We start from the raw sequence: 25,507 nt of genomic DNA on the forward strand, positions 1-25,507 counted from the left end.
CTTTTCTTGTTATGGCTAGGAGCCCTTTGTAGCAGATGAGTACATTGAACGCTTGGCATGGAGGACTCCCGGTGGAGGTTCTCGAGGTGGAATGGAAGCTTTTGATCCCAAAAGGTAACACTTAGCTGCATAATCCAGCCATACATTTTGTACTTTAACCATCTTCAGCACAGGACAGTCTTTCCATGATTCAAAGAAGTTTCCAGTAAGCATACTAGCTGTAACTGTGAACCCACTCCCCTCCACCCAAGTAAGATTCTTAACACATTTTCAGTATAGCTTAGAAAGTATCAAGACTCTGGTTAGAAGGGAACAGTTTTTCTTTTCAAAGCATAGATTGGGGAGCAAATGGATCTTATGCAGCCAAATCAACAGATCATTTTAGTTTCTGTAAATGATATCAAACGTTTAGTGAATTAATTTCTTTGGTATATAATTATATATATGGGCAGACATGGAATAAATAAAGGGCATATAATATGTATAGCTTCTTGGATTAAGGAGAAGAAAACAAAAGTATAACAGAGTTGGAAGGGACCTTGGAGGTTTTCTAGTCCAACTTTCTGCTCAGGCAGGGAACCCTACACCATTTCAGACAAATGGTTGTCCAATCTTAAAAACGTCCAGTTGGAGCACCCACAACTTCTGCAGGCAAGTTGTTTCACTGATTAATTTTTCTCACTGTCAGGAAATTTCTTCTTAGTCTAGGTTGGTTCTTTTTTTTGATTAGTTTCTATTCATTGCTTCTTGTTCTGCCTTCAAGTAATGAATAGGTTGACTCCCTCTTCTTTATGGCAACCCCTTAAATATTGGAACATAGCTATTATGTTACCCCTAGTCCTTCTTTTCATTAGATTAGATTACCCAATTCTAGCAACTGTTCTTTTATATGTGTAAGCTTCCAGTTCCCTAATCATCTTTGTTGCTCTTCTCTATACTATTTTCATAGAGTTTCAAGATATTTTCTACATCATGGCAATCAAAACTGGATGCAGTATTTCAATTGTGGTCTTACCAAGGCATTATTTGTCAGTGCTATTTTGTAAAGTCTTTGTGATGTTTATGTTGCCATGTTCTATAGTGTCTCATTTTAGTACCAAAGATAAACATTTGCATATTAAAACCTGTCTTTATAAACTGCTTATTCTCATCAGATTGCAAGAAGAATTTGTGAATCATATCAATGAACTGAAGTTGTTGGATGAACGAATCCAAAGGAGGGTGGAAAAATTGGAGCAACAAGTCCAAAGGGAAGCTAAGGAGTTTGCCAAGAAAGTTCAAGAACTGCAGAAAAGCAATCAGGTAAACATGAAGACCACAGACACGTCCATTATTCTGACTCACTTCAGTAAATTATACCTAGAATGGCTGAGGTTGCACATTGTGCTTCTCCATAATGTGGTTGTGTTGGTTTTGATTTAAGTGTGTTTTGAACCCAGCTGCTTATAAAATCATGGTGTAGAGCTAGGTATTAACTTTCTGCTGGATTCTGTTCTAAATGTTGCATGAAAAGATGTTATTTTTATTCCATGAACATTTAATGCAGTAACAGTTTAGGCACACCATAGTAATCAGTAATTCCTATTTGTTTACATAACTGTAAACAAAATTTGGTAAATATTTGTCCTTTATTGATCATGACAACTCAACTTACCTTGATTATCTCTATACCTTTCCTTATAGGGAGAGATTTGTTTTCAGTTGCTTTAATTACATCATATGAAATATCTGCAACTATTAACTAGCCCTGCTGGAATGCGCACAAATATATGCAATTCAAATTCAAACTTGTTTGGGGGAAGGCTTGATATAATTCTAAATTTCATACTACTAAACTACATACTGATCTTTGTGATGGCCTATTCCAAGTATTTTATTTCAGTGGAATTAATTTGGTTCAAATTAGTTCAAATGGTATTTTTCATCAATTGATTTTAAATTTTGGTAGGTGTTTGCACATTTTAGAGAGGCTTGGCTGGGTCCTAAATCATCCCTTATACTGGCTTTTGAGCTTTTACTTGAACTGAATGTTATTAAAGAACTTGATTTCCATTCGTTATAGAAAACACAAACATTTTTTTTGTCTATTTCTCCCAGGTTGCTTTCCAGCATTTCCAAGAACTAGATGAGCATGTCAGCTATGTGGCAACGAAAGTCTGTCACCTAGGTGATCTGTTGGAGGGGGTAAATACACCAAGGCAACGGCTAGTAGAGGCTCACAAACTGATGAAATACTTTAATGAGTTTCTAGATGGAGAGCTGAAGTCTGACGTTTTCACCAATCCTGAAAAGGTAAGACCCATCAGCCAGATTGAATGAGGTTACTCATGATAAACTGAGTTGCCCTAATTATAATTCTTGCTACAACTTTTCCACAACTTAGCTCCCCGGTGAGCAACTTGTCCAGGCTCCATTGTTCTTGAGTGCAGATTAACTTCATTTGTCTGCTGATTCAGCTATCCTCAATGTGGTAGTGCTGTCACTTTTTCATTTTGCAAAATCATAAGCAACTTGCAAGAATGCTAAGAGAGTAATCCTTTAGAATGCCTTAGAAATCCCTTATATTCTTCTTCCGAACTTCATGCCCTAATTCTTCGTACTTGTGAATGAACATTTTTCCACACGTGATCCTTGAGAAATCTCTCAAACAAAATCTCTTTGTATAGATAAGTATTTTCAGGGTGTGTATTTAGATTTCTTCTTAAGGCATACAATGAATACTGAGGTGCATTGATAAAACCTAGCAGATGTCAGATTTTTTTTTCTTGTGAATATAACTGCACAATTTCAGATCAGGGTATTATTTTAATATGGGGCCATTTTAAATCTGGGCACCACTATTTGCCATCTACTGCATCTCAACCAGGAATGGCATTTGGAACAGGGCCCTTGAAGATGATTCTAGGCTATGGGAGGAGGCAATATTTCAGATACTGTGATTTTATAAAAAGCCATTATTCCCAGCCTTTTAAATAATAGCACAGGAACAGGCAGCATAAACGAAATTTAATGAGAATGTATTTTCTATGTGAGTTGCTTATACCTCATCCCTGTCTTTCTGCCTCAGGACACTTATGCTCAGGACAAGTTTCTTGGACCTACCAAAGGCGGCTGAGCTGGGACAGTATCCCCCAATGATCTCTCTGCCCTAGTTATTTTGCAAGTCTTGCTTTCCTTGCTAGTTCTTACAGAGCTTTTTATCATTTATACTGAAAGCTGCTGAACTAATAGAGTCACACTCCCAAATTAAGTTCCTTGTGTATGTTATTATCACAGTAATCAAAATAGCCTTAGTTCTTCATGCCAAATGAAAGCCTGACTAAAAAACTTCAAATAATCAGCATTCTACAGATGTCTTGGAGTTATGAGGACACCACTTTCTCAGTCAGCTTAGCCGTCAGTAGTATCTGTGTCAGTTTCCAGCTGTTACAAGACAAGAGAGGTTTTCTTTAAAAATGGGCAGGGAAGAATGCACTTCTTCTACAAGGAAGCAATTTGCCTTAATCATGGGGCCAGTTCTCTCTGTTTGATTAAGTCAGCCAGAAAGAAAAAGGGTTGAAGAAACAGATAGTGGTTTTCACCTCTCCAGCACCTTGTCTTAATCAGTTAATTCATTCTGTACCATCAAGTCATTTTTTTCATTCCTAAGGACTACATAGAGAGATTTATCCCTAACCTGGTTAGTCAGATGTTCCAATGGTACGTTCATTGCCACAATGACTGAAACCACCCTTGCTTCTGGTTATCCTCTTCATCACTTTCTTTGCACTTTTCCCAGTATTAGATTCCAAAGATCTAGGTCTTTGCATAACATATCCAAAGCTGGACAAATCTGATTATACCTCAGTTGAAAATTCTGGGTTGATTTGTTCAATAATCCATTTGTTTGTTTTCTTGGCTGTCTATGGTATTTTTAGGAGTCTTCTCGAATAATATTCTCTCAAAACTCTCCCTATCTTGCTCCTTCAAAATCCAATTTTCACTTCCCCATAGAGTGTGGCAGGAATACTGTTGATTGTATAATTCAGATCTTTGTAGGTATACACAAAGCATTTGAATGTCTTTTCCAAGGCTTCCATTGCTCTCTATCAAGGCTAGTCTGTGGCATATTTCTTGAATCTACATCAGTATCAGATCTAATTAAAGCAGACATTATTCATTAACTTCCTGTTCCCCAAATGGTAACTTTAGTCCCAATAGTGTGATTTTGTGTTGTCGAAATCATTAGGTAAGGAAATTTGACGGAATCAACAGTTGAATGAATGAAGTGTGTTGGAATAGGGTCCTATAATAGTGTTGGCTCTGGTAGTAGATCTAGAAATACTATCTTGAAAAAATGTTGGTCCTGAACTGTGTGTGGAATCAAAGAAACATTATATTTTGCTCAAACTATCTTGTCCAGTGAAACAAAGGATATAACAGCTATGCCAAAAGGATAGGCCAGTGATGGCGAACCTATGGCACATGTGCCCCAGGTGGCACGCGGAGCCATTTGTCAGGGCACGCGAGGCGCTGCCCTGTCAGCTGGCCAGCGCGCGTACGCACGCTGGTCAGCTGAGTTCACCCTTTTTTAAAGCCATTTTTTGCCCTCCCCAGGTTCCAGAGGCTTTATAGGAGCCTGGGGAGGGCGAAAAGAGCTTCCTCCGTCCCCGCCCCCCCGAGGCCCTCCAGAGGCTTCATGAGCTTCCATGAAGCCTCCGGAGCGCAAAAAAACAACCCTACGGGCAAACTGGAAGTTCGGGAATGGACTTCCTGTTTGCTTGGAGGGTCGTTTTGAGCGCTCCAAAGGCTTCAGGGAAGCCTCTTGAAGGTCCATGAAGCCTTTGGAGCGGCTTCCGGGGGGCGGGGGACTTCCTGTTTGCTCGGAGGGTCGTTTTGACTGCTTCGGAGGCTTCAGGGAAGCCTCCTGAAGGTTCCTGAAGCCTCTGGAGAGCTTCCGGGGTGGGGGGAGGCTGTTTTCGCCCTCCCCATGCTCCTATAAAGCCTCTGGAGCCTGGGGAGGGTGAAAAAAGCATGCAAAATGTGGGGGGGGGGTCGCGCCTGTAGTGCGTTCATGCGCACTGGGGGGATGTTGCACATTGCATTATGGGTGTGGCACGCCTGCACACAACCCCCTGCGCTCCCTCCACTTATGGCAGGCGAGCCAAAAAAGGTTCGCCATCGCTGGGATAGGCTATGCAGCAACTGAAGCTAATGGAAATGTCCCACAAAGATTTTAATTCTTGTATGTACAGGAAAAAAAAGATGATTATATTTATATATAAATAAATAAGGAAGACAATTTTTACAAAATAAATTTGTTACGGGGCTGATTTTGAGGAACTATATACTCCTCACTCAGTAAAGAAATGCATTGTGGGATACTTCTCCAAATATTTCTGATTTTTACAAGTAAGCCATTGAAGACAAATTAAAGAAGACATTGAATAAACTTTATGTCTTTTCCTTATAGATTGAAGAGGCAGCTGATATTATCCAGAAGCTGCATCTGATAGCACAGGAATTACCTTTTGAAAGGTGAAGTGTGGCTGATAGCTCTAAGTTATCTTTGATTTTGTGTTTGTACCAAACTAGATTTTAATTGATTCTTTCTACTAATATTTTTGGGGAAAGAGAGTCAAATTGAAACTCAATTGTGTGATGAATCAAAATGAGAAACTTAATTTTAAAAGAATAGATTGATAGCCCACTAATGTTTAATATTGATTCTATCACAAGTGGAAACATATCAAGTGGTTTATAGTGCAATTCTCTGCCCATTCCTTGAAAAGCAAGCTACCGTATATGCAGCGGGATTTATTCCTAGGTAGATGTCTGTAGGTTTGCAGCCTGACTTAAAACATGTGAAACACTTTTTACAAAGGTCCATGATATTTAAAAATCTTTTAAATTTATATGTTGATATATTTATGTATTTTACATGACTCAGCAGTTGAAGTTTTCGGAATAGTTTAAAAAAGGAAAGAAAATGTAAGTAAAATTACTAAGAAATAAAATGAAAGTAAACCAACAGCCGTGCAAGGATCTAAAAACACATTCTGCGTGTCATTAGAATAAACAGCTTAGGACAGCAGTTCTCAAATATTTTGGCTTCAAAACCCTTTTGTGTTCTTACAAATGACTGAGGAATCCAAAGAGCTTTGGTTGGTGAGGGTTCTATCCATGGGTATTAAAAATTAAAAACTATAAAAAATGAAAACAGAGACATTTAAAAATATTTATTGATTTGACCGTGGACCCTCTGAAGGGGCATTGGAATCTCCAGGGATCTCCAGACTTTTTCTTGAGAACTGATGGATTAAGGAATAAGGGGGGGGGGGGGGACGACTTCACTTGAAAGTGCCATACTTTGGTCTTTGGCAAAATAAATCTCCGGGTAGGGCTTCCACATCCAACATCACCACTGCAAAATCTTCTGTCTAATAGCCAACCTCTTCATTTTAGTCACAGGGCTTCAGAAGTTGGTCTTCGTAACTGTTAGATTTGTTTGGCAGACGCCACTGCTTCAGATGACCTGTGGCCAAGCCACTTAAAGTTTTAGTGCCAGCACTTTGAAAGGCCCAAACACATGAGCAGAGATGAGAAAGCCCTGGCTTAGTATATTCTCATCTATTTTGGAATACCAATAGCTGTGTTACCTTTTTTTCAAAGATAGCTTAATGTATAGCGCTTTACAGTAATGCATTTTGCAGGTTATCAAACTGTATAGCAAGCCACCCAGAATCTCTTTGGATAGTGAGATGGGCTTCATATAAATTTCATACATAAATTGTCAAAGGATAACTGAAGCAAAAGTATCCGATGTTCTTCCCTATGTTAGTTAGAACATCTGATGAAAAGCATTCTTCCTGAAGTTAGTGTTTGTTTTCCACATATTTGGGTGTATTCATTTATTTCTTACTTGCAAATTTCTTTAATTTCTGCTTATTAAGAGAACTTTTCCATCATTCTGTTTGGATCTTAGCCTTAAAATAGCTTACTTACACACTGCTTCATAGTACTTTACAGCCTTCCCTAAGCGTTTTAGAGAGTCAGCATATTGCCCACAATAGTCTGAGTCTTCATTTTACCAAACTCGGAAGGATGGAAGGCTGAGTCAACCTTGAGCCACTCAGAATCGAACTCCTGGAGTAAGTAGTGTGTTCGCCCTGCAGTACCCCATTCTAACCACTGTGCCACCATGGCCCTCCTCAAACCATAGTGTGTAACTGGCAGTAGAAGAAAAACCCTCAGACTGTTTTAAACAATATAGACATAAAAGAGAGCTGCATTGGATAGGAACACAGGAAAGTTGCAATCAGTGGCACTGCTAGAAATTGCATTTAAATACATAACCATCATACTATGTTCTTTTGGGATAGGTAATATGCAAACCTCAAAAAGGAAGTAAGAAATAATAAGGAAAATATATTACCATCATAGAAAAAGAAAAGGCAATGTAGCTAAATTTAGTTTAAATCAGTGAGATCTTTTAAAAATATGTACAATCTGTATGCATCTATCAGCAGTATCGCCATGCCCTGTATTTCATTTGCAAAAGTAGAACAAGTTTTGCTGCTCTTAGGATTTGGACACTTGGAGACCCGAATCTTAGCATTATCAGCTAACACTTGGCTTTTCTTGTGAATCTCTGGTTTGATAGTAATAGAAAGGTGTTTTCTTGGGAGCAGTGCTGAGCACTGGTTTATATTCATCCATCCATCCATCCATCCATCCATCCATCCATCCATCCATCCATCCATCCATCCATCCATCCATCCATGTCTGTCTGTCTGTCTATCTATCTATCTATCTATCTATCTATCTATCTATCTATCTATCTATCTATCTATCTATCTATCTATCTATCTCATACCCAACTCACACACAGCAGGTTTACCTACTCCTCTTTGTATTTCATATGCTTGCTCAAAGTGCCTATGGTTGCCATCAAGTACAATTTGACAGGCAGTGGCCCTTAATCTTATTTTCTATAACTATGTAATTATATGGTATAAATGATCATTTTTTAAATGCAGTCATGCATTAATTTTTCAAAAAGCATTTTGCTTTGTTCTTGGTGTTAGATAGCTAAAATAGAAGCATTGCATCTAAAAGGTACATGCATATGGAAATGCCTCATGGTTGGAAGACTGAAATCCTAAGGGATGAGTTTTATTCATCCTTTTCTTTCTTTCACAGGTTTTCTGACGTAAAATCTAAAATAGCAAGTAAGATTGCATCTTTTAATTTTTTTGAAAATAACTCTGCGGCTGCCACTTAATCAACTCTGACATGTTATTTTATTTCTTTTATCCTCTTCCTTGAACTCAGGTAAGTACCATGACTTAGAGTGCCAACTAATCCAAGAGTTTACCAATGCACAAAGAAGGGGGCAAATCTACAAGATGAGAGAAGTAACTGCAGTTTTGCTACATTTTAAGGTAAGCAGTCTTATCTCTAAGGCTGTAGTGTTGTACCCATTTGCAGAATCTCTTCTGTACTGTTTCCTTGTGATAAACTATGTTTATATCGAAATACATGAGTAGTTTGGACTCGGAATAAATATTTCTTGATTCCACCCCCCACCCCCCAGTAGAACGGTGCAGCCAGTAATGCACCAAAATATTTCGTCCCTATTGATTATTTGTATTCTAGTGAACCTTTTTATTCCAGGAATAGTACTTTCTTTTGTTATCACAAGTATGACTGTTGGATTATTCCTTTATTAATTCCTTTCCATTGGTATGAATCAATGGACTGTCTTTCTAAAAAAAATCTTCCTCTAATAATCAATCTCTTCTCTGTGTCTCATTTTGATCAATGCACTTGATAGAAACTGTTTGAGTCAGACATTTGTGTACAAGTTCAGACTGATAGCTGTTATAGACAAAGGTAGAACTTTCCTTCTATGCTACAGAAACTGAGCCTGTTTTGCATGTGCTTATAAGTGGTTGTGTAACAGCTCAGTGACTATGGCTAAGTGGGATTAGGAGCAATAAGAATATTTAGTAGTATATTTTGATTCTGGGCGCCCTGGCAGCTCAATAATTAAGATGCTGGATTTAGCTGGTAAACCGACAGCCCGGGTTTGAGATTTGAGCGCCATGCAATGCAGTCCTCACCCCAGCTCCTGCCAATCTAGCAGTTCGAAAGCATACAAGTGCAAGTAGATAAATAGAAACTACTCTGGTGGGAAGGTAACAGAAGCACTCCATGACATCATGCTGGCCACATGACCATGGCAATATCTTTGGATGCCGCTGGCTCAGTGGCCTTGTAATGGAGATGAGCATTGCCTCCTATAGTCCACAATGGAGTAAAACCCACAGGGACTCCTTTAACTTTTTCCCATTCAGATCTTATATATTACAAGATGAAAAAGTTTGGTATTCCTGAACATCGTATTGAAATTCTCATCCTGAATGAACAGGTCTATTGCTATTGATTCAACTCCGGAGACAATGGCTCTGAGAGGCTGTTGAATTGGGGAAATTAAATACAGTAAAATGGATAAGCGATAAATGGCTTCATTTGATGACTGATAACTGTTATTTTAGTTGACTCTGTTGTCATCCAAGAGATTAAAAAAAGAAAGTAGATATTCTCTCTTTATTGTTTTTTTATTAATGTCAAACCACAACTACCTTGAATATTTAACTATATTGCAGCATCTTTTTCCTCCCATAGGGCTATTCCCACTGTGTTGATGTGTATATAAAACAGTGCCAAGAGGTAAGAGTTTGGGTTAAATACCATGTTGAAAGAAATACCATATTTAAATACCATATTTAAAAGAAATACCTATACCAGTGGTTTTCAACCTGTGGTCCACGGGGGTCTGTGGGTGCTTGAAGAAATGTTACAGTTTAAATCTTGAGTTAAGTCTTGGGTGACCTTGGCCGTCATCTGTGGCCACAAAAAATATTTAAAAGGGTGTGTGTGGTGAAGAAAAGAGAACCACTGACCTATGCAATAGATATAAATATCTTAATGTAGAAACTCTCTTTTTTCTGTGTAATGTAGAAACTCTAATTTTTCTGTGATTCAGGGTGCCTATTTGAGAAATGATATTTTTGAAGATACAGCCATTCTGTGCCAGAATGTGAATAAACAAGTTGGAGATATATTTAGTAGTCCTGAGACAGTGATGGCCAAACTTATTCAGAATATCTTTGAAATTAGACTTCAGGTAATTTACATGTGTGTCTATTTTTTTAAAAAACTACTTGCCAATATAACATTCACTTTTTTTTGTAACCATAACTTTACCTGTATCAAATGGCAAGGATGCATTATGTATGATTGGTGGCCTGTGCCAGTCTTTCCCAAACCTCTCTCTCCATTTGACATGAACACTGTCTGATAATGGACATGATGACTTGGAATTATGGGTGTTGAAGAATCAGATACCTGGAAAACATCCCATCGAAGAATGCTGTACATGTCTGGTCCTTTGCACATGTATGCTTTGTCTTGATTCAAGCTTTTGTTAAATTTTCCAGTCTTGGATAGTTCACCCAATCTGTGGTTCCCAGTTGTACATAGACAGTCTCTTACGGCAGAGGATCTTTAAGGGCAAGATTGGGAAAAGACTCTGGAATGTTTTGTATTTAAAACGGAATGCTACTTCAGACAACTACCTAGGGATCTCGAGATGCTTCTTTTGATTGTTGCTTATGCTTAGTTTTATTTCCTGTTATTCCTCTGCTTAGGAGATGTTTTGCTTTATGCTTGGATTCTTGGATTTTCTGTCTAGCTATAGCCATAAGCATAGGGAAAGAAAAAAAATGCATAAGAAGACTGAAGCCTAATGCTTCTGATAATGCTCTGCATTCTTGTACTTGAAATGAGAGAACAGCATGTCAAAGCGTTGGTATTTCTTTTGTAATGAATGAAAACGATTTGTTTAATATGAAGTCCATATGGGGAAAATAACGCAAAGGGTATCAGCATGCCTATATTTGTTTTCTTTTTTATCCTCCCCTTCTCCTACCCAGACTTTGGAACAAATTGGATAACAATGGTTAGGTTACAATGAAAAGACAAAATTCAAACAATGCAGAAATGCGCTGCAAATGGGTGCAATGTAATGCCGCCGCTGATTGTGATGAAAATTTCATAACTGAATTAAACTGCATGGAATATATATCAGGCACTTGTATTCTTAATGAAAAGGAAAGAAATAATAGAACGCTAGCTTTTATTTTCACAGGGTTATATAAAAGACCAGTTAGAAGAACATAAGAAATCTGATGCAGAGCAATATCTTCAGAGTCTTTATGACCTGTACACAAGGTTGGTTCTATTTTAAATAACTTAAGAAATAAAGCTCTAAGAGGCCCAGAGTGGGTCTTCTCATTCGATTTGTCCTTCTATAGTTCTGTGTAGATGTTGTCTTTTTTTTTGGGGGGGGGGGGAACTGTAACTTTTTCTTTATACTAAATATTTTATTTTGCATTAATTTATATAGTAATGTGGGGAAGCTGGAGTGAAAATGATTGCACTGGCTCTGTGTGTAATACTAAGACAGAATTTGCTTTAATCATGTTGTTTTTTTAAAAAAAGTATCATGATGGAATTATTTTTACACCTAAGCAAATTAATCATGGGTTTTTCAGCCAATTTCTGGCTTCATTTCTTAATATTTTGGGGGGGAGGGGGGAATCCAAAATAATTTAGATGAGCATTAAAAAAAACTGGAATAGATTCTGGGTTCAGACATCAGAAAAAGACATGAAAGCAAGCCCGGATTCATAAATCCACAGTAAGCTATGTGTTCAAATTATGATTTGTTTCCAAAAAGTAAACAATGATTTGTATGGGCTTGTAGTTATATGAAGCTAGAAACAAGGTACATTGTGGCTTAACAAGATGTGTAAAACCTGTTTTTACTCCCATTTCTGACATAAAATTTAGTGCCTGCCTGCTGATAAAAGTGCTAACCTTTGTGTTAAATCACCCAGAGTGTGGGGAAACTGCTTGAATAGCATGGACTATTCTTATGTGAGACGAATACAAGTCAGTTGGGAAGAATTAGTTTTGGCATTCTGTAAGGGAATGTAAAAAAGATTGATTATAAAGATCCTTGTTCTTACTGGGAGATTTTCTAGTAATCTCTAATTCAGTTAACTGTTAAAGTCCATGTTTGCTTACTGGTAGATCTCTGGGTGATTTCCAGTAGGTCAGCAAGGATTTCTGACTTCCAGTTGTTTTAACAGTACCTATAACAAAATGACACCCCCGCTCCCACCCTCAATTACTTCATAGTATAGAAGTGTTTTTGTGTGAAAGGACTATGAGCTGTGTTCATTTCTCATAATCAAAACAAATTCCTGGGCTGAGAATTCTTTAATTTCAAGTGTTTGTCTTTTGCTCTAAGCTCCAGCTGCTGGATCTTGGGGTTCTAGATAAAATAGGCTTGAGATCTGCCTACTTCCATAATAGGGCTAGGTGCATTCTGACTCCTTACTGTGCCCCCTAAGAGGTGAATGTTTATAGATGTTATACCTGTATTTTACCTCCTGCAACTACATTGTTTTCTTCTCTTGCTCCTGGCCTTAACATAAAGGACTACTAATCTTTCAAGCAAATTGATGGAGTTTAACTTGGGCACTGATAAGCAGACTTTCCTGTCTAAGCTTATCAAATCCATCTTTGTTTCTTACTTGGAGAATTACATTGAGGTGGAAATTGGTTATTTGAGAAGCAGGAGCTCCATGATTCTGCAGCGCTATTATGATTCCAAAAATCACCAGAAGAGAGTTATTGGAGGTGGAGGGTAAGTACTACTTTTCAATCTTATTATTGTTGTCTTACATACTTATAAAATGTGCAGTATGTGTAAGCTTCTTTCAGTATGTATACCTTGTTTAAAATATGTGCATAATGCTTATGTTGACAATAGTTTGATTGTAACATGACAGTTACGGATTGATTATGTACCATCAAGCTGGTATCATCAGGCATTTCCTATTCCACATTGAATTCTAATCTAATTGCACAGTGGCAGATAGGACAGCACTCCAGAGTGTCAACGTCATTGCCCAGAGGATCATTGGTTGCCCTCTCCCTTCTTTGGAAGAGCTTTATAGCCCCCGCTGCCTTAAGAAAGTTCAAAACATTCTTAAAGATCCATCTCATCCTGGGCACCCTTTTTTTGAACTATTAACATCTGGCAGACAGTACAAGATAATGAAAACAAGGACAAATAGGCTGAAAAACAGCTTCTATCCCAGGGCAGTAACCATATTGAATTCTATGTGCAATATCGGGTTTTCAATTTCAATGATATAGAATGTAAAAGACGTATGTTTGCGTTTTTATTTTTATAGTTATAATGTACACTGAAGATGCCATTTAACTTCATTGTACCATGTGCAATGACAATAAAGTAAACTGACTAACTAACTAACTAACTAACTAACTAACTAACTAACTAACTAAAAGATTGTTGTAACAAGTGTATATCTTCTAAGGTACCTTAGAAATCGACATCTCTGGTACAAAAATTCAGTGAACTCTTTCCATCTTTTTAAAAAATCTTCTTTGAAGAAGTGAGCTACAAAACCAGCCTGAAAATCTGCAATGATCTGTGATATGACCATAAATGTCCCAACAGGGAAAAACAGTGTAATGTCTTTGGAGGTTTCTGTTTTGCCTGTTCTAAAAATCCTTAGAAGAGGCAACAGGAAATAAATAAAAACTTTACTACATTGGCAAATTAGCTACTACAGTTTATACAGCCTTTTAAAATACAAACTGTTTAATGCACATTGCAAATACGGATTTTGTCCAGCAATTCATATGTCAGAGCAAATGAATTTCCATATTCTCATGAAGCTTTTTTGTCATAGAGAAGGTGGTGATTTAACAGAATGCATCTCTATTACAATTGTGTCTTTTACTGAACCGGCACAATCAGGATCAGTTTCTGAAATAGCTATGTGAGCCTGAAAAAAGTTACAGCTTGCTTTAGTGATTGAAAATGCACTATGTACTCCCATAAAAATTTTTTTGCTACCATGTATGTGCTTCCATAAATTTTTTAAAAGAAGTTGCCTGGTTTTAGCATTTATGTATTCATGAATATTTTTGATTCCTCCGTAACATTCTGAAATTTCTTCTGAACGACTGTATGTGTCCAGCCATAGAGGGTGCTCTTGCTCAGTGTTGTGGATTTTATGCATCACAGAAAAAAGTGGCTGTATTTTTTAAAGGAGGTATATGTCGAATAATGTCATTTTATAACAAAGAAGCCTCCCCCTCCAGTAGAAGGGTATTTTTTGTTACATTTAATACGTAAATTTGTAGTTGATAATACTTGAAAAATTAATCAAAGAAAAATCTAACTTCAGTTAATAATCCCATCTGGGGCATTTCTTTTTTTTAGTATTCAAGACCTCAAAGAGAGAATACGACAGCGAACCAACCTGCCTTTAGGCCCAAGCATTGATACCCATGGCGAAACTTTCTTATCCCAGGATGTTGTGGTTAATTTATTGCAAGAAACCAAGCAAGCTTTTGAAAGGTGTCATAGGGTGTGTATAATAATATAATATATTAATGCATAATATAGAGCTTTCTAGCTATTGCATATTAGGATACTCATGTAAACAATATACACTTATTGGTTAACCGTAATTCAGCTGCTAAAATAATGTTATTATCTTGTTTTTATGCTGTCTTTATCAGTTATTTAAAGTAAAAAAAAGTAATAGGCAATTTCATGAATTAATGATATATCACGGCCTTTAGGAAAATTGAGGGGCCCGAATAACATTGCAGGAAATTGCTGCTTATTATTAAGGTCCACACAATATCTGTGTGCTCTCCATTTTGTGTAGGTTGAGTCTGGATCCCAAAGGCCATCGTGGAATTTAGGCATGTTTTAAATTCTTTTAACATATTTCAAAGATAAAATTATACCTGTTTGTGAAAAACGGGTGAACAAGAAAGGAACAAGAAATATTGCTTTATAAAAGTACAATAATACAATACAATAGCAGAGTTGGAAGGGACCTTGGAGGTCTTCTAGTCCAACCCCCTGCCTAGGCAGGAAACCCTATACCGTTCCAGACAAATGGCTACCCAACATCTTCTTAAAGACTTCCAGTGTTGGGGCCTTCACAACTTCTGGAGGCAAGCTGTTCCACTGATTAATTGTTCTAACTGTCAGGAAATTTCTCCTCAGTTCTAAGTTGCTTCTCTCCTTGATTAGTTTCCACCCATTGCTTCTTGTTCTACCCTCAGGTGCCTTGGAGAATAGTTTGACTCCCTCTTCTTTGTGGCAACCCCTGAGATATTGGAACACAGCTATCATGTCTCCCCTAGTTCTTCTTTCCATTAAACTGGACATACCCAGTTCCTGCAACCGTTCTTCATATGTTTTAGCTTCCAGTCCCTTAATCATCTTTGTTGCTCTTCTCTGCACTCTTTCTAGAGTCTCCACATCTTTTCTACATCGTGGCGACCAAAACTGAATGCAGTATTCCAAGTGTGGCCTTACCAAGGCATTATAAAGTGGTATTAACACTTCACGTGATCTTGATTCTATCCCTCTGTTGATGCAGCCTAGGACTGTGTTGGCTTTTTTGGCAGCTGCTGCACACGGCTGGCTCATATTTAAATGGTTGTCCACTAGGACTCCAAGATCCCTCTCACAGTTACTACTATTGAGCAATACTGTACCTGTGCATTTTGTTTTTCTTGCCTAAATGTAGAACCTTACTCTTTTCATCATTGAATTCCATTTTATTAGATAGTGCCCAATGTTCAGGTTTGTCAAGATCCTTCTGTATCTTTAGCCTATCTTCTGGAGTGTTGGCTATTTCTGCCAGCTTGGTGTCATCTGCAAATTTGATGAGTTCCCCATTTATTCCCTCATCCAAATCATTGATGAAGATGTTGAAGAGTACTGGGCCTAAAACAGAGCCTTGGGGTACTCTGCTACATACTTCCCTCCATGTAGATGCAGTTCCATTGAGGACTACACGTTGAGTGCAGTTGGTCAGCCAATTACGAATCCATCTGGTGGTGATGCTGTCTAACCCACATTCTTCTACTTTATCTAGTAGTAGGTTATGGTCTACCTTATCAAATGCCTTACTGAAGTCCAAGTAAACTATATCGATGGCATTCCTCTGGTCCACTAATTTTGTCACTTTATCAAAGAATGCAATAAGGTTAGTCTGGCATGATCTGTTTTTGACAAACCCATGTTGGCTTTTGGCTATTACTTTGTTTACTTCTAGGTGTTCGCTAATTTTTTGCTTGATTATGTTTTCCAGAATCTTTCCTGGTATTGAGGTCAGGCTGATAGGTCTATAGTTTCCTGGATGTATTTTTTTTTCCTTTTTTGAAGATGGGAACCACATCAGCTCTTTTCCAGTCCTCTGGAAGTTCCCCGGTGCTCCAGGATCTCTGAAAGATATAGTTCAGTGGTTCTGAGATCTCATCTGCCAGTTCCTTCAGAACCCTCGGGTGTAATCCATCTGGTCCTGGTGATTTGAACTCGTCTAGGGTAGACAGGTGCTCACTTACCATTCTTCCCTATTTCAATTTGTGTTCCTAATCAGATTTTTGTGGTGCTGCTATAGGTTGGACTGTTTTATCCCTTTGTGTAAAGACAGATGCAAAAAATGAGTTAAATAGTTCTGCTTGTCACCTGTTGCTTGTCACCTTCTTGCCACTTTCTCCCAGCAATGGACCAATTGTTTCCTTAACCCTTTTCTTGTTTTTTAACATGGAAGAAGCTTTTTTTTGTTATTTTTTTACTTTTGTGGCAAGCCTTTCTTAATTGTGAGTCTTAGCTTCCCTTACTTCATCTTTACAGATTCGGGCTATTTGGTGATATTCTGCCTTAGTTATGTCCCCCTCTTTCCACTTTTTATACTTAACTTTTTTGTCTTTCAATTTGTCAGAGAGTTCTTTATGCAGCCATGCTGGTTTCTTTTGGGAGCTGTTGTTTTTCTTCTTCATTGGTATTGTGCTAGACTGAGCTTTTGTAATCTCATTTTTTAAAATTTCCCAAGCTTCTTGAGTTGTTTTCCCATTGAGGATTCTCATCCATGGAATTCTTCCTAAGCTCTCTCTAACTTTATTGAAATTAGCTCTCTTAAAATCCAAGATTCTAGTTTGACTTTGTTCTACTTTTTGTGTTTGCATAATGAATTCCAATATTGCATAGTCACTTGCCCCCTGGGTTCCTATGGCTTCTATCATTTCCTCTCTGTTAGTGAGAATTAAGTCTAATATGGCTGATCACCTTGTTCCTTTCTCTACTTTTTGGGAAACAAAGTTGTCTGCTAGGTTCGTTAGGAACCTGTTGGATCTTCCACTTGGTGCAGAGTTTGTTTCCCAGTTGATGTCAGGGTAGTTAAAATCTCCCATTACTATTGTGGTGTGCTTCCTACCTACCTTAGTTAGCTGACTAGCAAAAAGTTCATCTACTTCCTCTGCTTGGTTGGGTGGCCTGTAGTATAGACCTATGGCAATGTTGTTTCCCCCCCCCCTCTTTAATATTGACCCAAATGCATTCAAGATAGCTCTCATCATTGTTGTGCTCTATTTCTATAGCGATGTAGTTATTTCTTATATATAGTGCAACTCCACCTCCTCTTTTATTTGGTCTATTTCTTTTAAATACTGTGTTTTCCCGAAAATAAGACATGCCCTGCTAATAAGCCCAATCGGGCTTTTCAGAGCATGCGCCATAATAAGCCCTCCCCGAAAATAAGCCCGCCCCAACTATTTAAGCGCATGCGCAACCGGTCCCCGCCATTACCACTGTACCACCTACCGATACAGCTTGCGGGGCAAAAATAGGGCTCGCCGTAAAAACAGCAGCAGGCGAAGCAAAGTGCTTCCACCTCCCGCCCTTCCCTCCCACGCAAAAAGAGCCCATCGCAAAAAGAGCCCATCGCAAAAACAGCGGTAGGCGAAGCAAAGTGCTTCCACCCCCTGCCCTTCCCTTCTGTGCAAAAAGAGCCTGCTGCAAAAACAGCAGCAGGCCAGCAATGCGATCACTCCCTCCCCCCGTTCCTTCTCATGCAAAAAAACACCCCCCGCCCTAGTGGTACAGGCAGCCTGCCTGGTTCCCTTCCCTGCCGTCCCTTTAGCGAGGGGTGGCAGATGGGGGGGGAGGGAGAGAAGTGAGATGCGCGTCCTAGCGCTACCAGAGACTGACAGCTCCGCTGCGTTCCTCGCCCTTTCGCCCATTGAATCCCCTTGTAAAATAACCTCGCAAGTTGAACTCATGAGGCTTTTTTTACAAGGGGATTCAATGGGCGAAAGGGCGAGGAACGCAACAGACCTGGAAAGATAAGAGGCGCGCCTCGCTTCTTCCGAGTCCAAGTTTGATTGAACTCGCAAGAAGGGTGGTTTTTTTACCAGCTGTTTCCCTGAGCACAATGGCAAGGAGCGCGACGGAGCTGGAAAGGTAAAAGGCGTGCCTCGCTTCTCACCTGCCCCAGAATATAATAATCCCAAGGCCATATTTCGTGGGGCAAAAGAAAATAAGACCCTGTTTTATTTTCAGGGAAACATGGTAATTTAAATCCTTCTAGCTGTATGTTCCATTTGTGTTTCATCCCACCAAGTTTCTGTAATGGCAACAATATCATATCTGCCCTCATTTACTTGAATTTCTAATTCACCCTGTTTATTCCTCATACTCTGTGCATTGGTGTATAGACACTTGAGTCCGTTTTGATTGACCCTGTGTTTACTGTCTACATAACCTGTGTTATGCCTGACTGCCCCTATTTTCTTGCCACTTGTGTGATTCATTCACATGGTATCAATTAATTCTCTGTCCCTGCTGTTCAGTTTAAATGTTTATCCAGAAAATCTGTGAATTTAATGCCAAGTAACTCAGTCCCGTTCTTGGATGGGTGCAAACCATTTCTTTTGTACAGTTTTTCATTGGACTAGCTGTAAACATCATGACTAATAAAACCAAAGCCTTCCCTTTTACACCACTCCTTTAGCCACACATTAAACTCTGCTACACGCTGGCCCTTCCCTTTTTGTTCCTTATATACTGGTAAAACATTTGAAAAGATAAGCCTACAACCTACACTACTAAGTTCATACCCCAAGCTCTGGAAATCATTCTTCACAGAAAGTACATATTTTTGGGACAGATCATTTGTGCCAAGATGTATAATAGCATCAATGTCACAGTCCTTACTTGCATTCTTGACTATCTTAAGAATACACCTCTTGTCTCTGCTGGCAGTAGCACTTGGCAGACACCTGACCTCTTTTAAAACCTCCATATCCTTTCCTAAATTTACATCCCTTACGATTGAATCACCAACCAGAAGGTGACTTCTCTTTTTACAGTACAACAGATTGCCCAGAGCAAGAAAAGAAGCATAAGTATTTGAGGTTCACCAGATATATCTCAACTTATATACAAGTTGGAATATAGCTAACACAAGAGCTGGAAATGATTTCAGATCATCACTAGCAAGAATCTGATATGTGAATGTTGTCCTATTTTTCCACAATTATGCTTGTTTGAAAGTAGTCATATAAATATGTTTGCAAATGATTTTTTGCTAGAAAGAGGATGAGGTTGATGTTTTTCATTTTTAAAGCTTTCGGATCCTTCTGATTTGCCAAAGAATGCTTTCAGGATTTTCTCTTTGCTTGTGGATTTCTTGTGCATTGAGCATATTGATTATGCTGTGGAAACTGGGCTGGCTGGTAAGTCTATTTCTGTTTTACATCACGGGATAAATTAGCTGATAAATATAATGATTGGTTGAAGCAAATTTATAATCAATAGCAACAGTGAAATATAAAACTATATATTTTAAAAGGTTTTAAAGGATCAATTAATTCCATAATTTTATTTCCACCTTTTATTGATTCTAAATAGACAACCTGTTTAAATATTAGGTCTGTGCATGCTTTAAAATATTCATTTAAAGCATAGTTAGAAAACTTTAAAATTATTCAGAAGATGTACTTCAGAGCTAGTAAAAAGACAGAACCTCTGTACCTCATTGAACCTACCTACCTTTAGGTTTCCATATGATTCTGAAAAAAAGATGTGGCTGCTTTAGGAGTTGCATTAACTTGAGAGAATCAGTTGTTGAAAACAATTGCAATGTTCTTTCGGCTTACATGAAAACACAAATGAAATCATTTTCAAAGCATGTGCAGCCCTTACAGATAACCTTTGCAAAACAAATCATCCTTTTTAACATGCTTGATAAATTTGTCCTAAGACTTGTTGTATAATTATTACTCATGATTCCTGATACTGTTAATTGGATTTTTTTCCTTAGTCCCAGTGAAATATTAACATGTTGACATTTCATTTCGTTTTGGGTATTCCATCTCCAGATGCCAAGAATGCAAATCTTTATTTCCTGGATATTGTAAATCAGGCTAATACCATTTTTCATCTTTTTGATAAGCAGTTCAATGACCATCTGATGCCGTTGGTGAAGTAGGTCATTTATTTTATCCTCATGCCAAAAACCATGTGGAATTTGGGTTCTGACTCATAAATATGCCTTCTCTCAAAATCTTCCTGAATAAAGCCATATTAAAAGTGCAGAGACTTCGTTTAAATAGTCTCTGTATAGTCATTCTGTATTAATGGCTTCCCTTGCAATAGATTAGCCTTCCTTTTGAAGCCTGTCTTTCTTTCCTTCATACCAGTGTTTAGATTTTTTAAATAAGTAATAAAGCTAGTACTGGTTTAACCATAGACATGCTTGTGGACTTTGCTAAAGTTGGCTAGTTTGAGAAATGGAATGTTGAACTTAAACAGGCCTCTGATATGATCTAGCACAGGGGTGTCAAACTCGCGGCCTGCAGGCTGGATGTGTCACGTGCTGGTTACGCCCATCCCCATTTTAGTGAAGGAGGGAAAAGTTGTGATACGTCAACATGATGACAATGTGACGCCGTGAGTTTGACACCCCTGGTCTAGCAGGATTCCTCTTAGATTCTGAAAATGTGCAATACTTTTCTGTATTTGTCTGCATCTTGTATTTGTTTGTATTCCCTTGTATTCCTTTCACATCAGTTGGATTGTTCTGCATATAATTTTGTCATGAAAGCTTATTTTCTGAGAAGGGAAAATAAAAGGGAGATGAGCTAGAAAATCCTTGCATAAGTTAAGTGCTTGGAATGTCCAGGTTGTTTGTAGTTGATGCAAGCATTATAATAGATGGTTGATATTAACTGTCCATTCTTTAATTTATCACAGCTCTTCTCCTAAGCTTTCTGAATGTCTTCAGAAGAAAAAGGATATCACAGAACAAATGGAAGTGAAATTGGATATGGGTATAGATAGGCAAGTGAAGATTTCATATTTTAGTTTATCTTCCATTTTGTCCATATAATGTATTAAACACAGGATTAAATATCATATTTTTAAGAATTCACTACAAATTCAAAGCCTTTATTGCCACTGTACATCATGCATACAACGAAATTGGTCATACAAGGAGTATATTAAATTTTAAATAATGAAAATAATAATTTGACGGTCTATTTACTCCTTCATTTCTGCAATTTCATGAAAATAGAAAGTGCATGTTCATTTCATTGCAACTTATGAAGATCACACTGGAACTTTGTACAATTTAAAATACTCTTTCTACAACCTAGTATTTTGATTTTGAAGGACACTAAATTGCATGATTGGACAAATGAAGCACATCTTAGCAGCTGAACAAAAGAAGACTGATTTCAAACCAGAAGATGAGAACAATGTTCTGATTCAGTACACCAAAGTGAGTAACTATATATAGCTTAGTAAGTGACAAGTGGCACAGCAAGTAATTGGGTTGCTGCTGGTACTCTTTCCTACAGTAAACTCTGCTCGGGTTACATTGTGCTTAATAGTAAAATTTTCTTCCATTTATCTAGGAATTTGGATGCAGGTTTTTTTGAGTGATTTAAGCTGGGGAGAATAGTAGCATTTCCTTATACAGTACGTTCAGTGTTAATCTGGAAATATTTCTTAGACTATTTGTATTTTTTAGAATAATTTAGATTTTCTGCAAGAAGTCTATATCCTCTATATATTGAGCCTCATTATTTGCCATCATGATTTAGCACTTATCTACCACCAGCAATCTACCCATTCTGTAGGAATAATATATTCTACATTTCAGTTATAATAGGGCATATACAGAAAGCAAGAGTAAAAATGTTCACATCCCTTTTCTGAGAACATAAATGACAGTTAGAACTCTATGTTGCTGTCATCCGATCCAAAATCTATTAAATTCAGATCATGTACAATCTTTTATTGTATATTAGTTATACAGTTGTTTTTCTTAGTATTTTTCCTGCTTAGTTGCAAGGCCTGCTTAATTTTCCACCAGGCTTTTCTAATTCTTGCAGCAAATCAGCCAACAAATGATTTTGTTTATCAGGAGGCAAATACTGAATTGAAGGAACAAAAAGAGGGTATTTTAATAACAAATTATTTTTTATTGGAATTCAAATCTCCTTTGTCTATTCCACAGAGTAAATGTAGAATGATACTGACATTAGCCAATTATACTATAATTGTTTGAAGGTTATAGGTTGGTGGATATGGGTGATTATTTTCTAATATTAATTTTACTAATAGATTCATTTTTTAAAGTAAAAATCTGTAGGTTAGAGAGGAGCAGAGTGATTTGTAAATAATAACCTATATAATGGGTAAGATATTTAAGGCAACATAGATCTGTTCAACAATGTGACTGGGAAATTAATACAATTTTAATTATGGATGTCCAAAATAAAATGCAATGTAGTTACTTCAGGTTACCAAGGCTTTCTGCATAAACAAGCTGCTATCCATTGCAAAGGCTTAAAGTCTTTGTTAACACAAAAGAGGTGGAGGGAATTTCATATTCTGGAAAAATAATCATCTGAAAGTGATATACTAGTTACTTTCATTGAACAAAATTTGGTACTCTAGGAGTAGCCCAGAGTATCTCCTCTCGCCCATATCAAGATGAATCTTTTCTCGACATCCTTGTTTACGTGACAGGCCTGTGTCAAAGTCTGTGCCTATGTTAGAAAGCAACTGGAAAAGATCAGGAATTCTATGGATGGCAAGAATGTGGACAGTGTTCTGATGGAGTTTGGTGTTCGTTTCCATCGCCTTATTTATGAGCATCTACAGCAATATTCCTACAGCTGCATGGGTGGCATGTTGGCAATCTGCGATGTGGCTGAATACAGAAAGTGTGCCAAAGAGTTCAAGGTGAGTATTGGCTACAGTTGCAGATGCAAACTGAGATGTGGCTCATGTGTATTGAACTGGCTGACATGAGTATGCTGTGGTCCTACGTTGATAAAATGAGCACAGTTTAACGACCTATTTCTCGGATTTGTGGTATGCCTGAAGAAGATGACAAAAAGCATTGCATTAAGAAATACGTAATTTATTGTTAATAATGTCTAAGCTGACTTTCTGAAAAGTACCCCTCGATGTTTATACTGAATTTTGCTTTGCTTTTCCTGATTGTCACAGGTTGCGTTGGTATTGCAGCTTTTTGACACGCTACATTCCCTTTGCAACCTCCTGGTTGTAGCCCCAGATAACTTGAAGCAGGTCTGCTCAGGAGAGCAGCTGGCTATTCTAGAGAAGAATATTCTCCATTCCTTTGTACAGCTCCGCTTTGACTACAGGTCTGCTCGTCTTAATCGCCACTTCAGCTGAGCGTGCAGAAGAAGGAAACCAAGGCTTCACAAGGACTTGGTTTTATCAGCAACATAAGAGAGTGGCTTTTGAGTGAAAATTAAGCATGGAGGTTGCTTGGATGAACAAACTGTCATAACTAAATTGGTCTTTACCACTGTCCTGTTTTCATCTTGCTTCTGGAATAAATAATCTTATCAGGTTCCTCCTAGACCATTTTCTGTTTTCCATTCATGAAAAAAAAACACATGGTTGTCAGAAAGTGCACTAGAGCCTTCTAATTTGTGTTCTGGATGGAAAGAAATACTTTGATTTTATTTTTCAGCATTTGTCAATTGGCAGGTTTTATCCAATTGTCCAGGTCTGGCTGTTCCTTTTCCTCAGAGCTTAGTGCATATCTGCATGCTTCTAAAAACCCCCCCACAGAATATTGAACATGTCTTCAAGAAGCATCTGGAGTGTAGTGTGGGTGACAGCAGCCAAGGTTGCTCTTTTGCTGATAGGATTTCTGTGCCCGATGGGCACAACCGCAACAGTCATATCACATCACAACTTTTAGGTGTTGTAGGAAATTGTCACAGTCTCAAGATGTGCTATGAAGATGTTAAAAAGAAAATGACATCATAATGTAATACAAAACAAAAAGAGGCAAACGCTGCAGAAATTATATCATTTTTTTTGTGTCTTGCCTCTTTGAAAATGGATGATGAATGGGAAAGAATATAATTAGAATGAATACAATGCAATAATACAATGCAATGCAATGAAATGCAATAGAATACAACACAAGACAAGACAACAGCTGTCTTCCATTGCTTCAGTTATAAGACGTTTGGAAGTTGACATAGCTGGTTTTGTGAGAAAAGAGAAGTAGGATCTTTCACCCAGAATTCATTTTACATCAATGTAGCATCTAATTTAATTTTCAGAATAGTATGCAATGTGTACAATTGACTACATATACCTGGGAGAACACTATTTCTTCCAGAAAATTAATTACTGCATATACTCATAAAACCTGAGAATGAATGCTAGGTGCCAAAATACACCCCAAATATGGGATGTGGCTTACATGTAGATGTAGATTTTCCCTGTAGTCTAATATCCCTGCATCCCATATATGCTTGCATATAACTCCATCTGCTAAGCAGAGTCTCAAATTTATAACCAAAATACCATGAAAAATGTAGGTTGGCTTATCTGCGGGTGGTGCATTTTTCATGGTATTTTTGATTAAAATTTTTGAGAGCTGGCTTACCTGCAGGTGGGCTTATATGCAAGTATATGCAGTATGCATATTTTTTCTATGTGTGAATAAACTTTTGCTACTGTCTACAAAGTTTGGAGATAAAACAATTGCTTTAAAATATATCCAGCATCCCCGAATTTGAAAGTTTAGCCGTGTAAATGTTCCTTTGTTTTTTTAACAAATAGGCAAAACAATCAAGCGAAATGGTACGGGGGCGTCCCAAGGAAAATCATTTTAGAAGTTTTTGCTCATTCTAAATTAGCTTCCTTTGCCATTGTGTGGTGGGTTCATGCCTGGGCAGTTGTGGAACAGGAAAAAAACATCTGGATTTCCTTTGTACGAAGTACAATAAACCAAACAGTTGTAGAGACAGAGGCAAGAGTGAATCAAATAAAATCACAGGTTTTATGCACAAGGACAAGAATGGGATTTTCAAAGCAAAGTTTAAAATTGTATTCCAGTTGGGGTGCACTGTTTAATCCCACTTGGATTGGTTCCCAAGGAGATCTTTTGACTTCCAAAGGACTAACCCGTTCACCTTAAACAGAAGACTAGTCTTGGCATTTTACATTATAGATGTCATCCTGCAACTTTTAAATTATAGCAAG

At 37.8% G+C, this 25,507-nt stretch overlaps 1 protein-coding gene across 4 annotated transcripts in view; it reads left to right on the forward strand.

The window, feature by feature from the left end:
* EXOC5 (exocyst complex component 5) overlaps nucleotides 1–23,863 on the forward strand; it is a 28,867-nt gene extending 5,004 nt beyond the window's left edge. For all 4 annotated transcript variants that reach the window (XM_081938469.1, XM_081938471.1, XM_081938468.1 and 1 more), the window contains exons 2-18: nucleotides 20–114; nucleotides 1,155–1,302; nucleotides 2,098–2,292; nucleotides 5,453–5,517; nucleotides 8,182–8,210; nucleotides 8,314–8,423; nucleotides 9,670–9,714; nucleotides 10,031–10,171; nucleotides 11,195–11,277; nucleotides 12,551–12,760; nucleotides 14,372–14,519; nucleotides 19,584–19,692; nucleotides 20,338–20,443; nucleotides 21,212–21,298; nucleotides 21,632–21,740; nucleotides 22,997–23,212; nucleotides 23,483–23,863. In XM_081938469.1, the coding sequence (XP_081794595.1) occupies nucleotides 20–114; nucleotides 1,155–1,302; nucleotides 2,098–2,292; nucleotides 5,453–5,517; nucleotides 8,182–8,210; nucleotides 8,314–8,423; nucleotides 9,670–9,714; nucleotides 10,031–10,171; nucleotides 11,195–11,277; nucleotides 12,551–12,760; nucleotides 14,372–14,519; nucleotides 19,584–19,692; nucleotides 20,338–20,443; nucleotides 21,212–21,298; nucleotides 21,632–21,740; nucleotides 22,997–23,212; nucleotides 23,483–23,671 (2,085 nt within the window). In that variant the 3' untranslated portion in view covers nucleotides 23,672–23,863. The remainder of the gene's footprint in view (nucleotides 1–19; nucleotides 115–1,154; nucleotides 1,303–2,097; nucleotides 2,293–5,452; nucleotides 5,518–8,181; nucleotides 8,211–8,313; nucleotides 8,424–9,669; nucleotides 9,715–10,030; nucleotides 10,172–11,194; nucleotides 11,278–12,550; nucleotides 12,761–14,371; nucleotides 14,520–19,583; nucleotides 19,693–20,337; nucleotides 20,444–21,211; nucleotides 21,299–21,631; nucleotides 21,741–22,996; nucleotides 23,213–23,482) is intronic.
* Nucleotides 23,864–25,507: the final 1,644 nt, after the last annotated feature.

This window comes from Natrix helvetica (assembly GCF_964273705.1).
Source record: "Natrix helvetica genome assembly, chromosome: 1".
In the NCBI taxonomy this organism is placed as follows: domain Eukaryota; kingdom Metazoa; phylum Chordata; class Lepidosauria; order Squamata; family Natricidae; genus Natrix; species Natrix helvetica.